This window comes from Salvelinus alpinus, chromosome 15 (assembly GCF_045679555.1).
Source record: "Salvelinus alpinus chromosome 15, SLU_Salpinus.1, whole genome shotgun sequence".
NCBI lineage: Eukaryota > Metazoa > Chordata > Actinopteri > Salmoniformes > Salmonidae > Salvelinus > Salvelinus alpinus.
Window position 1 is genome coordinate 22,983,504 of NC_092100.1, and position 14,144 is coordinate 22,997,647.

Sequence of the window (14,144 nt, forward strand, 5' to 3'; positions counted from 1 at the left end):
TTTATTTCCAGAGTATGCCATCTCGCCCATTCCTGTTGCACTGTGATATGTTAGCGATAGGGGCCCTTTGCTAAGGTAGCTATGGGGTTCTATTCATTATTAATAGCAATCAAACATCTGTTTCTGTTTGAACAGGATCCAGAGGGAATGGGCTATTCCCCACGTGGCTTAGAAAGGAAATATAGCACCAGCTCAAGAAAACACAAAATGTAATATCTCCCATGTCCATTAGAATAACTTATTCAATATGAGGATCTTTATTATTCTCCGTGGATTCGAGCAATTACTAGATTGCAAACCTCAGCAGAAATAATGCACAGGTAGCCTAATTATATTGTTTTTCCATAAGTGCATGTATCTATACTAGTCCACATAGTGATTAAGAAAGAATACGCTTATTTAATTGAGTTACTCTAGTAACAGTAATTCTGGATTAAAAGGCTAAACCCAGAGAGATTTTCTATAGTAACATCATGAGGTTCTGGGTTCAAGTGAACATGGTATTTACATAAAACACCCCACAGTGAAGGGGGTCACTATTTAACATCCCAGCTGGTCAATGTCGAATAGAGTCAGGACAGAAAGGAGCAACCCAACTTTCCCCTGCTCTCTGACTATCATTTTAGCCTTGATCTTGAAGGTCAAGATCGCCCTCCTCTCTTCCTCCCTCCCCAAAGTGTCTGGGGAGTGCTCCTCACTCCTAAAGATGAGTTGCCTTTGAATGTTATTAGAGGGCTGCTGTCCTGAGGTGTGTGTGATGGGATGTGAGGTGTGTGACCCCGCTCTTATCCGATGATGACCAATCCGGCCTTGGTCTCAGAGGCAGTAGGAAAGGAGGGAGGGAGGGAGGGAAGGAGAAAGGGAGGGTGGAGGTGGATATGAAGTGAGGGCGGAGGTGGATATGAAGGGAGGGATGAGGTGGATATGAAGTGAGGGCGGAGGTGGATATGAAGGGAGGGATGAGGTGGATATGAAGGGAGGACTGAGGTGGGGATGAAGGGAGGACGGAGGTGGATATGAAGGGAGAGCGGAGGTGGGGATGAAGGGAGGGCGGAGGTGGGGATGAAGGGAGGGCGGAGGTGGGGAAGAAGGGAGGGCGGAGGTGGATATGAAGGGAGGGCGGAGGTGGATATGAAGGGAGGGCGGAGGTGGATATGAAGGGAGGGCGGAGGTGGATATGAAGGGAGGGCGGAGGTGGTGATGAAGTGAGGGCGGAGGTGGATATGAAGTGAGGGCGGAGGTGGATATGAAGTGAGGGCGGAGGTGGATATGAAGTGAGGGCGGAGGTGGATATGAAGTGAGGGCGGAGGTGGATATGAAGTGAGGGCGGAGGTGGGGATAAAGTGAGGGCGGGGTGGATATCAAGGGAGGGCGGGGATGGGGATGAAGTGAGGGCGGGGATGAAGTGAGGGCGGGGGTGGATATGAAGGGAGGGCGGAGGTGGATATGAAGGGAGGGCGGAGGTGGATATGAAGGGGGGGCGGAGGTGGGGAGAAAGTGAGGGCGGGGGTGGGGATGAAGTGAGGGCGGGGGTGGGGAGAAAGTGAGGGCGGGGGTGGGGATGAAGTGAGGGCGGGGGTGGGGAGAAATTGAGGGCAGGGGTGGGGATGAAGTGGGGGCGGAGGTGGATATGAAGGGAGGGCTGAGGTGGATATGAAGGGAGGGCTGAGGTGGATATGAAGGGAGGGCTGAGGTGGATATGAAGGGAGGGCTGAGGTGGATATGAAGGGAGGGCTGAGGTGGATATGAAGGGAGGGCTGAGGTGGATATGAAGGGAGGGCTGAGGTGGATATGAAGGGAAGGCTGAGGTGGATATGAAGGGAAGGCTGAGGTGGATATGAAGGGAGGGCTGAGGTGGATATGAAGGGAGGGCTGAGGTGGATATGAAGGGAGGGCTGAGGTGGATATGAAGGGAGGGCTGAGGTGGATATGAAGTGAGGGCTGAGGTGGATATGAAGGGAGGGCTGAGGTGGGGATGAAGGGAGGGCTGAGGTGGATATGAAGGGAGGGCTGAGGTGGATATGAAGTGAGGGCTGAGGTGGATATGAAGGGAGGGCTGAGGTGGGGATGAAGGGAGGGCTGAGGTGGGGATGAAGGGAGGGCGGAGGTGGATATGAAGGGAGGGCTGAGGTGGATATGAAGGGAGGGCTGAGGTGGATATGAAGGGAGGGCTGAGGTGGATATGAAGGGAGGGCTGAGGTGGGGATGAAGGGAGGGCTGAGGTGGGGATGAAGGGAGGGCGGAGGTGGATATGAAGGGAGGGCGGAGGTGGATATGAAGGGAGGGCGGAGGTGGATATGAAGGGAGGGCTGAGGTGGATATGAAGGGAGGGCTGAGGTGGATATGAAGGGAGGGCTGAGGTGGATATGAAGGGAGGGCGGAGGTGGATATGAAGGGAGGGCGGAGGTGGATATGAAGGGAGGGCGGAGGTGGATATGAAGGGAGGGCGGAGGTGGATATGAAGGGAGGGCGGAGGTGGATATGAAGGGAGGGCGGAGGTGGATATGAAGGGAGGGCTGAGGTGGATATGAAGGGAGGGCTGAGGTGGATATGAAGGGAGGGCTGAGGTGGATATGAAGGGAGGGCTGAGGTGGGGATGAAGGGAGGGCTGAGGTGGGGATGAAGGGAGGGCTGAGGTGGATATGAAGGGAGGGCGGAGGTGGATATGAAGGGAGGGCGGAGGTGGATATGAAGGGAGGGCGGAGGTGGATATGAAGGGAGGGCGGAGGTGGGGATGAAGGGAGGGCGGAGGTGGGGATGAAGGGAGGGCGGAGGTGGGGATGAAGGGAGGGCGGGGGTGGGGATGAAGTGAGGGCGGAGGTGGATATGAAGGGATGGCGGAGGTGGGGATGAAGGGAGGGCTGAGGTGGGGATGAAGGGAGGGCTGAGGTGGGGATGAAGGGAGGGCGGAGGTGGGGATGAAGGGAGGGCGGAGGTGGGGATGAAGGGAGGGCGGAGGTGGATATGAAGGGAGGGCGGAGGTGGATATGAAGGGAGGGCGGAGGTGGATATGAAGGGAGGGCGGAGGTGGATATGAAGGGAGGGCGGAGGAGGGGATGAGGGGAGGGCGGAGGTGGGGATGAGGGGAGGGCGGAGGTGGATATGAAGGGAGGGCGGCGGTGTGGCAGTGGGGATTAGAAAGGATAACTTCCACTGTGTGAAGTCAAAGGGCCTGGCAGACATAGAGGATTATGGGAAAACAGTGGGCCTTGACCCCCGTCTCTCCTCCCCATCCTTTCACGCTTTGTTCCCACTCTATTATATCTCCCTTTATCTCAGATATCGCATCTTATGATGACTTTGATACTCTCCCAAAGATGGAAAACAGACACTGCTATTTCAGCACAGCCTTCACATTTAGAACTGTTATTATGATATGCCTGTGAAGACCCAGAATGTCTCCATTTTCCATAAAGATCAGTGAGTTCTCCATGAGTTTATAAGTAGTTCTAGATGCAGTGACAGTATTAACTGATACAGTGACTGTATTACCACGGCCTAATGCAGTTTTAGTTACACACTGTCGGTCAAAATTGTTGGACAAAGGCTGAGTTGGCTCCAGGCTGGGCTGAGGCTCCAGTCAGTCAGTCTGCTGTAGCACGCTACAGAGGGCTCCCTAGTGACAGCCTGTACATAATTGATTGTTTATCTGTCTGCAGCATGAGCAGCACTAGTCAAGAAGAAAAACCCCTACACAGGAGGCAGAGGCACACACATACACAGATGGACGCACGCAGACACATGTACTGTACGCGCACACACACACACACACACACACACACACACACACACACACACACACACACACACACACACACACACACACACACACACACACACACACACACACACACACACACACACACACACACACACACACACACACACACACACACACACACAGGAAGGATAACCTCGTCGCAGACACACACACACATGCACCTAGTCTGCCAATTTCTCCATCCTGTCGATTCAGAGTGATGGCATACAACTCCCCTGCCCGGCAGGCATAGACAGATGTGACCTTGGGCAAATCTCCTCTGTTTTTACTCTCCCCTTCTGTTAGTTTTATATGCTATCTGCATCTCATACGACACCCTGTTCCCTATAAAGTGCACTACTTTTGACCAGGTCCCATAGGGTTCTGGTCAAAAGTAGTGCACTTTGTAGGGAAACGGGTGCCATTTGGGACTCATCCTATATGCTGCCTCAGTGGGGACTCAGAGCAGGTTTTAATGCAGGACATCAGCAGGTGTGATAGAGCAGCAGGACCGGTGTTCCTCCATGTTCTTGACTCTGTAATATAGACATTATACCCTCAAAGGAGAAGCTCAACACCACATCACTTTCAATTTGTTTGAGCCTGATACTGTTCAGGAAATGTAATGGATGGGATGATGACAATGAAATGGATGTAGCTTAGGTCTCTCCCATGGCACGCATTCTCATTCAGATACGTTCTTGTTCTCAGATAGTAAGACGTTCAGTTTGAGGGCCGTTTGGTTTTTGCTGTATTACACAATAGAAGTCCAACAACTACAGAAAAAATACTTCCACTAATTAGGAGAAAAGCACAATATATTAATACTGTACTTTATTGTTATTGTTTAGTAAGACTCCTGAGAGCTAGTCGGTTGGTGTATGAACATGTGTGACCACAGCAAAGAGGACTTGATGCCAGGCTTTGGATGGCCCAGAAATCCACGAACAAATGGAAGAAGTGTTACCCAGAGATAAGCAATACAATGTTATGCACCATAGTTTTTCATCTGGTATTATTGATAGAAGTGGTCAACTATTACTGGTGTAATAGTGTCATGTCATCTCAGTGCTCAGTGCAGAGCAGACTCAATCAGGACTAGAACATTCTCTCTGCCAAAAGGAGTTGGATAGTTTGATAACCAATGACAGGTTTGGGTCCTTTGAGACCTGACTTTGTGTCATTCTAGATACTGAGTCATAACTGAAGTTTTGTTTTGCTTCTATAAAGGTACACAGTAAGTTTCCAGTCGTTTTTGGAAGATCACAACGCAACACCAAAAGTTTAGTAACCAACTGCCTTAAGTTGTACACAGTAAGCAAATACTTATCACGAAGTAGTAGTTCTCTACACCCACAATAACATCTGCTAAATATGTGTATGCGACCAATAAAATTGAACCCTCTGGAACGGTCCACACAGAATAGATTTATTCCTGTGTGTCTGTGGGATAAAGATCTCCCTGTGTTCGGCTTGGTACTGATGATAGTGTGTGTCTGCCTCTCTCTGCTTCCTGCGGTTAAGGTGTGATTGACCTGTGTAAGGAAACATTTTGTTTAGGTCTTAAAGGTGCTGTTATGGAATGATTGACCTGTGTAAGGTGAAGTTTAGTTCAAGTCTTAAAGGTGTTATGGAATGATTGACCTATGTAAGGTGAAGTTTAGTTCAGGTCTTAAAGGTGCTGTTATAGAATGATTGACCTGTGTAAGGTGAAGTTTAGTTCAAGTCTTAAAGGTGTTATGGAATGATTGACCTATGTAAGGTGAAGTTTAGTTCAGGTCTTAAAGGTGCTGTTATAGAATGATTGACCTGTGTAAGGTGAAGTTCAGGTCTTAAAGGTGCTGTTATAGAATGATTGACCTGTGTAAGGTGAAGTTTAGTTCAAGTCTTAAAGGTGCTGTTATGGTATGATTGACCTGTGTAAGGTGAAGTTTAGTTCAAGTCTTAAAGGTGTTATGGAATGATTGACCTGTGTAAGGTGAAGTTTAGTTCAAGTCTTAAAGGTGTTATGGTATGATTGACCTGTGTAAGGTGAAGTTTAGTTCAGGTCTTAAAGGTGCTGTTATGGAATGATTGAACTGTGTTTGTTTTGCTGTTCCAGAGCATGATGAGTGTGTGAGCGGACTGCACAGCTGCGCCCAGAATGCCCTCTGTTTCAATACGGTGGGGGGACACAGCTGCTCTTGTAAGCCGGGATACACTGGCAACGGTACCATCTGCAAAGGTGAGATCCTACTGACCAGACCCACACAGATACAGTACAGATAGGGTCCTTTTTCATTCTAGTACCCCTTCCCTAATGGATAGACCATTACTAACCATCCAACAAGTAGTGGATGAATTCTAAAATATATATTAAATTTATCTCATTGAAATAAATTAATAAAAAAAGCGGTATGAGTTTGAAAAATGTAATCACATTGCAAAATGACCCCATGGACAGTACACTTAGCACCTTTTTTTCTATCTAGAACCTTAAAGGGTTCTTTGGCTGTCCCCATAGGATAACCCTTTTTGGTTCCAGGTAGAACACTTTTGGTTCCAGGTAGAACTCTTTCTACAGAGGGTTCTACATGGAACACAAAATGGTTTTACCTGGAACCCAAAGTGTTCTACCTGGAACCAACAAGGGTTATCCTTTTTTTTTACCTTTTTGTAACCCTTTTTTTCTAGGCCTAATTCAAATGTTAATTGAGCTAAATTAATGTTGAATACTGACTACTGACTTTGTCTGTGTTCTTCCTCTAGCGATGTGTGATGGCCTGTGCCAGAATGGAGGAACCTGCATCTCCCCTAATAACTGCATCTGCCAGCTAGGCTTCACAGGGAAGAGCTGTGAGACAGGTAAGACTTCCTTTGTCTAGTCGGCAGTCCTCTGACTTAAACACTGCATCAAGACTACAGAATAGAAAGTATGAGGGAAGAGGTGAAGTGTGGAGTTGTTTAGATAGATTTGATTTGTATTTCAAAGGATCAAATATGATTTTTTAAATCAAATGTTATTGTCACATGCGCCGAATACAACAAGTGTAGACCTTGCATTGAAATGCTTACTTACAAGCCCTTAACCAACAATGCTTTAAGATGTTTTAAGAAAAATAAGTGTTAAAGTAGTCACTCAAGACTACTTTAAAGTAGTCACTCTTGCTGAAAATAAAATCTTAAGAGGATACTTTCAGTGTTATCATTGCTTTGCTGCCAGAGTTTATTTCATTTTCTAGACATACCAGAAAGAGTCCATTAAGTCATCTGCATCCTTGTTTAAAATAAAACCAATGTCTTGTGTTCAATTGGAATACATTTGACTGAGACAATCAAATGAGACTGTTGACCATTTTAAGTGTTGACCGGGCCCTGTCTGTACTTGGTGACTGTCTTTATTTACTCTGACAGTAAAAATGGCATGTGATATTACTGAGATATTTTCAGTATACTCCAGCTGGGTTATTTGGAGCTTGCAAGAAAGGCATTTCGCTGTACTTGTGACATTAAAACTTGAAACTATTCACAAAAAGCACCCACCTTCAGTTTCTCCAGAACCGTTTTCCATAAATACATGGCTCTTAGTTTCCCCATTTCCCCTGTTCATCCTCCTTCATTACCTATGTGTTCTGTTCTGTGGTGACTAATAAAATAGTAATCTGTTCCAATGTGCCATTGGAGGATTTTAACTGCAGTCGCAGCACTATGGGAATGACTGTCTGCATCACACCAGATATTATTCAGTATGGCATTTTCTTTTACAGGGCTTTAAACTTTCTCACTTTCAAATGCCTATAGCACACAAACACTGATGCACTGTGCATTATAGTGCATCAAGCATTATACTGTAGATTTACCACTATGCATCAAACTCATCCTATATTGATGTCTATTATTTGTAATCTGTTTTCGTATATATTTCCATCTGCGGTGGTGTATATGTAAGCATCATGGGGAGAGGTTGAAACGGCGTTGACATGCTCATGTAGCAGCTTAACACTCCGTATCCTTGATCTATACAACAGATGCTTTGCTCTCAGCCTGTCGTACATAGAGAATAGCTGTCAGGACAAGACAACATGGAAAGCTGATAAAAAAACAGGGCCTTAAAGTTTGAGACTGTCTTTAGGCTCTCAGACAGGGCAGACAGAACAGAAACCGAGATCTGCTGAGCTGAGCCGCTGCCTACTCATTGGTGCAGGTATTGATTGCACATAAAGGACCTTTATGAGGCGTACCCTTTTACTGCCTGTCTTAAAGTAAATTACTTTTCTCAAGGTGCTGTTCTGTCCTGTTTTGTGATGCTGAGGACGGCTGAAGGGAAGGCTAGAAAGCTGGCTGGTGTTATGAGCATAATAACCATGATCTCTTATCACTCCATCTGCTCTCTGCAGTAGACCAGCTCTGATGACCATGTACCCTAGTAATGATATGGCCAGAGCTCTCAACCATTTCATTACCTTCACTAGGCTGGGCTTTGCCTTCACTAGGTTTTCTCTGTAGAATCTGCAATTTTCTGTTCTGTAGATCTAGCAATAGTGAGTAGCAGGGGACATGGAATTGTGAGAATGTATTTTCTGTTTAATAGAACAGTTTAGAACAGAATGCTTAAAGCCTAATTAGTGACAAACAAATAGTTGTGGTGGAGAGTGATTTTGTCAATCTAATCACAGAATGAGAGAAAACAGTAATGATGATGATGTGGAGCTCAGGCCTCTGTTAATTTTTGGCTCCTTCCTTCCCAACAGTTAATCATCAACGTTGATTTTAATTCACACACAAACACTCAAACAGATTCCCAGAGAGGGTGCCTCAGGTGACAAGGCTTTTGTCACCACCTCTGCATCTGTTTCTCTCCTCCTTTCCCCTCTGAGAGTCTTCCCCTCCTTTCCACTCTGTCTCCAGCCCCGTCAGGCTTGTGACAGCTCCTGTCCTCACGTGCCCATTGTGCCCTCAACAAACAGCTGGAGCTACCTCTGGAGTTGCCTGACGACTCAAACTGAATTCTTCCGCTGCTCTAAGTTCACTACATAATTCAGTCTGAGACGCCATAGTTGAAGTAATTTGTGGTGACGTCAAAATTAGGGATGTTGCACAAAACATCAGCGATTTGATCATCTCTAACCAATCAGAGTATCAAAGCCAATGATGCATTCTTTTTTACACCCTTTTTTGTGATATCCAATGGTTACAGTCTTGTCCCATCACTGCAACTCCCGTACGGACTCGGGAGAAGCAAAGGTCGAGAGCCATGCGTCCTCCAAAACACGACACTGCCAAGCCGCACTGCTTTTTGACACACTGCTCGCTTAACCCGAAAGCCAGCCGCAGCAATGTGTCAGAGGAAACACAGTACAACTGGCGACCGAAGTCAGCGTGCTTGCGCCCGGCCCGCCACAAGGAGTGGCTAGAGTGAGATGGGACAAGGACATCCCGGCTGGCTAAACCCTCCCCTAACCCGGATGACGCTGGGCCAATTGTGCGCCGCCTCATGGGGTTCCCAGTCGCGGCCGGCTGCAACACAGCCTGGGATTGAACCCGGGTCTATAGTTACGCGCCACTCGGGAGGTCCCACCAATGACACATTTTCTAAACGCTGCTTTACCCACGTATGAAACCCATCGGTTTCTGGAAATAGTCTGGTGGTACTCAGATCCAGGCTCATTGAGGAGAAGAAACTAACGTCCATGGGCGTGACGCAGCGTTTGGCTAGAGCAAGGAGTTTGGGCAACCAGGCAACCTCTGGAGGCGTCTGCAGAGACCTCACCAGGCAGTCAGTGGATGGACTGGAGGAGTCAGTGCTCATGTGCTTATGAGCAGAGAGAAAGAGAGAGAGAGAGAGCTCCATCCATCCATCTAGCCTGGGGAGCAAGGCTAGTCGAGGTCGAGCAAGGCTTGGTGACTGAACATGGAAAAGCTTTCACAGCGGCCCGCTCCCCCAACCAACCCACCGTGCTGCTTTTAGACCCCTCCCCCCCGGACACACACTGCCTCCAGAACAGTGGCAAGCTACCTGCCTGTGACAGCTGAGAGTGAGGTCCTAAAACACAGAGCGAAGACACACACACACACACACACTACATCTTTCTTTTGTTTTTAGCTTATTACCTTCTCCCTTAATTTATATTCAAAGCCATTCCAAGCTTGTTAGGCTTTATTGTTGTTTTTTTCCTCCACTCTGATAGCCCACTGTGCCTTCAGTCTCTAATGGCAACCCATTGTTGCCCTTGGCGGCAGTTATCTGTGGTTACAATAAGACAATGAAAGCAGCCAAAAGAAGAGTGATCTTGGTGTTGTGTAGTGTCTCACTCCCTCTGTTTGTGACTCATCTTTACACTAAAATTGTTCTTCAAGGACCAAGATAAAGAAATAGGGGCTTGTGTTAGATGTTATTGATGTGCTATAGAAACAACTCTGCTCGACATATGGAGAACATTTACATTTTACATTTACATTTACATTTAAGTCATTTAGCAGACGCTCTTATCCAGAGCGACTTACAAATTGGTGCATTCACCTTATGACATCCAGTGGAACAGCCACTTTACAACAGTGCATCTAAATCTTTTAAGGGGGGGGGGGGGGGGGGGTCAGAAGGATTACTTTATCCTATCCTAGGTATTCCTTAAAGAGGTGGGGTTTCAGGTGTCTCCGGAAGGTGGTGATTGACTCCGCTGTCCTGGCGTCGTGAGGGAGTTTGTTCCACCATTGGGGGGCCAGAGCAGCGAACAGTTTTGACTGGGCTGAGCGGGAACTGTACTTCCTCAGTGGTAGGGAGGCGAGCAGGCCAGAGGTGGATGAACGCAGTGCCCTTGTTTGGGTGTAGGGCCTGATCAGAGCCTGGAGGTACTGAGGTGCCGTTCCCCTCACAGCTCCGTAGGCAAGCACCATGGTCTTGTAGCGGATGCGAGCTTCAACTGGAAGCCAGTGGAGAGAGCGGAGGAGCGGGGTGACGTGAGAGAACTTGGGAAGGTTGAACACCAGACGGGCTGCGGCGTTCTGGATGAGTTGTAGGGGTTTAATGGCACAGGCAGGGAGCCCAGCCAACAGCGAGTTGCAGTAATCCAGACGGGAGATGACAAGTGCCTGGATTAGGACCTGCGCCGCTTCCTGTGTGAGGCAGGGTCGTACTCTGCGGATGTTGTAGAGCATGAACCTACAGGAACGGGCCACCGCCTTGATGTTAGTTGAGAACGACAGGGTGTTGTCCAGGATCACGCCAAGGTTCTTAGCGCTCTGGGAGGAGGACACAATGGAGTTGTCAACCGTGATGGCGAGATCATGGAACGGGCAGTCCTTCCCCGGGAGGAAGAGCAGCTCCGTCTTGCCGAGGTTCAGCTTGAGGTGGTGATCCGTCATCCACACTGATATGTCTGCCAGACATGCAGAGATGCGATTCGCCACCTGGTCATCAGAAGGGGGAAAGGAGAAGATTAATTGTGTGTCGTCTGCATAGCAATGATAGGAGAGACCATGTGAGGTTATGACAGAGCCAAGTGACTTGGTGTATAGCGAGAATAGGAGAGGGCCTAGAACAGAGCCCTGGGGGACACCAGTGGTGAGAGCACGTGGTGAGGAGACAGATTCTCGCCACGCCACCTGGTAGGAGCGACCTGTCAGGTAGGACGCAATCCAAGCGTGGGCCGCGCCGGAGATGCCCAACTCAGAGAGGGTGGAGAGGAGGATCTGATGGTTCACAGTATCGAAGGCAGCCGATAGGTCTAGAAGGATGAGAGCAGAGGAGAGAGAGTTAGCTTTAGCAGTGCGGAGCGCCTCCGTGATACAGAGAAGAGCAGTCTCAGTTGAATGACTAGTCTTGAAACCTGACTGATTTGGATCAAGAAGGTCATTCTGAGAGAGATAGCGGGAGAGCTGGCCAAGGACGGCACGTTCAAGAGTTTTGGAGAGAAAAGAAAGAAGGGATACTGGTCTGTAGTTGTTGACATCGGAGGGATCGAGTGTAGGTTTTTTCAGAAGGGGTGCAACTCTCGCTCTCTTGAAGACGGAAGGGACGTAGCCAGCGGTCAGGGATGAGTTGATGAGCGAGGTGAGGTAAGGGAGAAGGTCTCCGGAAATGGTCTGGAGAAGAGAGGAGGGGATAGGGTCAAGCGGGCAGGTTGTTGGGCGGCCGGCCGTCACAAGACGCGAGATTTCATCTGGAGAGAGAGGGGAGAAAGAGGTCAGAGCACAGGGTAGGGCAGTGTGAGCAGAACCAGCGGTGTTGTTTGACTTAGCAAACGAGGATCGGATGTCGTCGACCTTCTTTTCAAAATGGTTGACGAAGTCATCTGCAGAGAGGGAGGAGGGGGGGGAGGGGGAGGAGGATTCAGGAGGGAGGAGAAGGTGGCAAAGAGCTTCCTAGGGTTAGAGGCAGATGCTTGGAATTTAGAGTGGTAGAACGTGGCTTTAGCAGCAGAGACAGAAGAGGAAAATGTAGAGAGGAGGGAGTGAAAGGATGCCAGGTCCGCAGGGAGGCGAGTTTTCCTCCATTTCCGCTCGGCTGCCCGGAGCCCTGTTCTGTGAGCTCGCAATGAGTCGTCGAGCCACGGAGCGGGAGGGGAGGACCGAGCCGGCCTGGAGGATAGGGGACATAGAGAGTCAAAGGATGCAGAAAGGGAGGAGAGGAGGGTTGAGGAGGCAGAATCAGGAGATAGGTTGGAGAAGGTTTGAGCAGAGGGAAGAGATGATAGGATGGAAGAGGAGAGAGTAGCGGGGGAGAGAGAGCGAAGGTTGGGACGGCGCGATACCATCCGAGTAGGGGCAGTGTGGGAAGTGTTGGATGAGAGCGAGAGGGAAAAGGATACAAGGTAGTGGTCGGAGACTTGGAGGGGAGTTGCAATGAGGTTAGTGGAAGAACAGCATCTAGTAAAGATGAGGTCAAGCGTATTGCCTGCCTTGTGAGTAGGGGGGGAAGGTGAGAGGGTGAGGTCAAAAGAGGAGAGGAGTGGAAAGAAGGAGGCAGAGAGGAATGAGTCAAAGGTAGACGTGGGGAGGTTAAAGTCGCCCAGAACTGTGAGAGGTGAGCCGTCCTCAGGAAAGGAGCTTATCAAGGCATCAAGCTCATTGATGAACTCTCCGAGGGAACCTGGAGGGCGATAAATGATAAGGATGTTAAGCTTGAAAGGGCTGGTAACTGTGACAGCATGGAATTCAAAGGAGGCGATAGACAGATGGGTAAGGGGAGAAAGAGAGAATGACCACTTGGGAGAGATGAGGATCCCGGTGCCACCACCCCGCTGACCAGCTGCTCTCGGGGTGTGCGAGAACACGTGGGCGGACGAAGAGAGAGCAGTAGGAGTAGCAGTGTTATCGGTGGTGATCCATGTTTCCGTCAGTGCCAAGAAGTCGAGGGACTGGAGGGAGGCATAGGCTGAGATGAACTCTGCCTTGTTGGCCGCAGATCGGCAGTTCCAGAGGCTACCGGAGACCTGGAACTCCACGTGGGTCGTGCGCGCTGGGACCACCAGATTAGGGTGGCCGCGGCCACGCGGTGTGAAGCGTTTGTATGGTCTGTGCAGAGAGGAGAGAACAGGGATAGACAGACACATAGTTGACAGGCTACAGAAGAGGCTACGCTAATGCAAAGGAGATTGGAATGACAAGTGGACTACACGTCTCGAATGTTCAGAAAGTTAAGCTTACGTAGCAAGAATCTTATTGACTAAAATGATTAAAATGATACAGTACTGCTGAAGTAGGCTAGCTGGCAGTGGCTGCGTTGTTGACTTTGTAGGCTAGCTGGCAGTGGCTGCGTTGTTGACACTACACTAATCAAGTCGTTCCGTTGAGTGTAATAGTTTCTACAGTGCTGCTACAGTGCTGCTATTCGGTGGCTAGCTGGCTAGCTAGCAGTGTTGATTACGTTACGTTGCGTTAAAAGAACGACAATAGCTGGCTAGCTAACCTAGAAAATCGCTCTAGACTACACAATTATCTTTGATACAAAGACGGCTATGTAGCTAGCTATGTAGCTAGCTACGATCAAACAAATCAAACCGTTGTACTGTAATGAAATGAAATGAAAATGTGATACTACCTGTGGAGCGAAGCGGAATGCGACCGGGTTGTTGAGTGCGGAAGTTCTATTCGGTAGACGTTGGCTAGCTGTTGGCTAGCTAGCAGTGTTTCCTACGTTAAGGACGACAAATAGCTGGCTAGCTAACCTCGGTAAATTAAGATAATCACTCTAAAACTACACACTCTAAACTACCCAATTATCTTGGATACGAAGACAGCAAAGACAACTATGTAGCTAGCTAACACTACACTAATCAAGTCGTTCAGTTGAGTGTAATAGTTTCTACAGTGCTGCTATTCGGTAGACGGTGGACGTTTGCTAGCTGGCTAGCTGCTGGGCAGATAGCAGTGTAGACTACGTTAGGACGACGAAATACGATAATTA

General features: G+C 48.6%; 1 protein-coding gene across 1 annotated transcript in view; it reads left to right on the forward strand.

The window, feature by feature from the left end:
* LOC139539745 (protein kinase C-binding protein NELL2a-like) overlaps positions 1 to 14,144 on the forward strand; it is a 112,923-nt gene that overhangs the window by 59,303 nt on the left and 39,476 nt on the right. The window contains exons 14-15 of the mRNA XM_071342981.1: positions 5,862 to 5,984; positions 6,509 to 6,604. Coding sequence (XP_071199082.1) covers positions 5,862 to 5,984; positions 6,509 to 6,604 — 219 coding nt within the window. The remainder of the gene's footprint in view (positions 1 to 5,861; positions 5,985 to 6,508; positions 6,605 to 14,144) is intronic.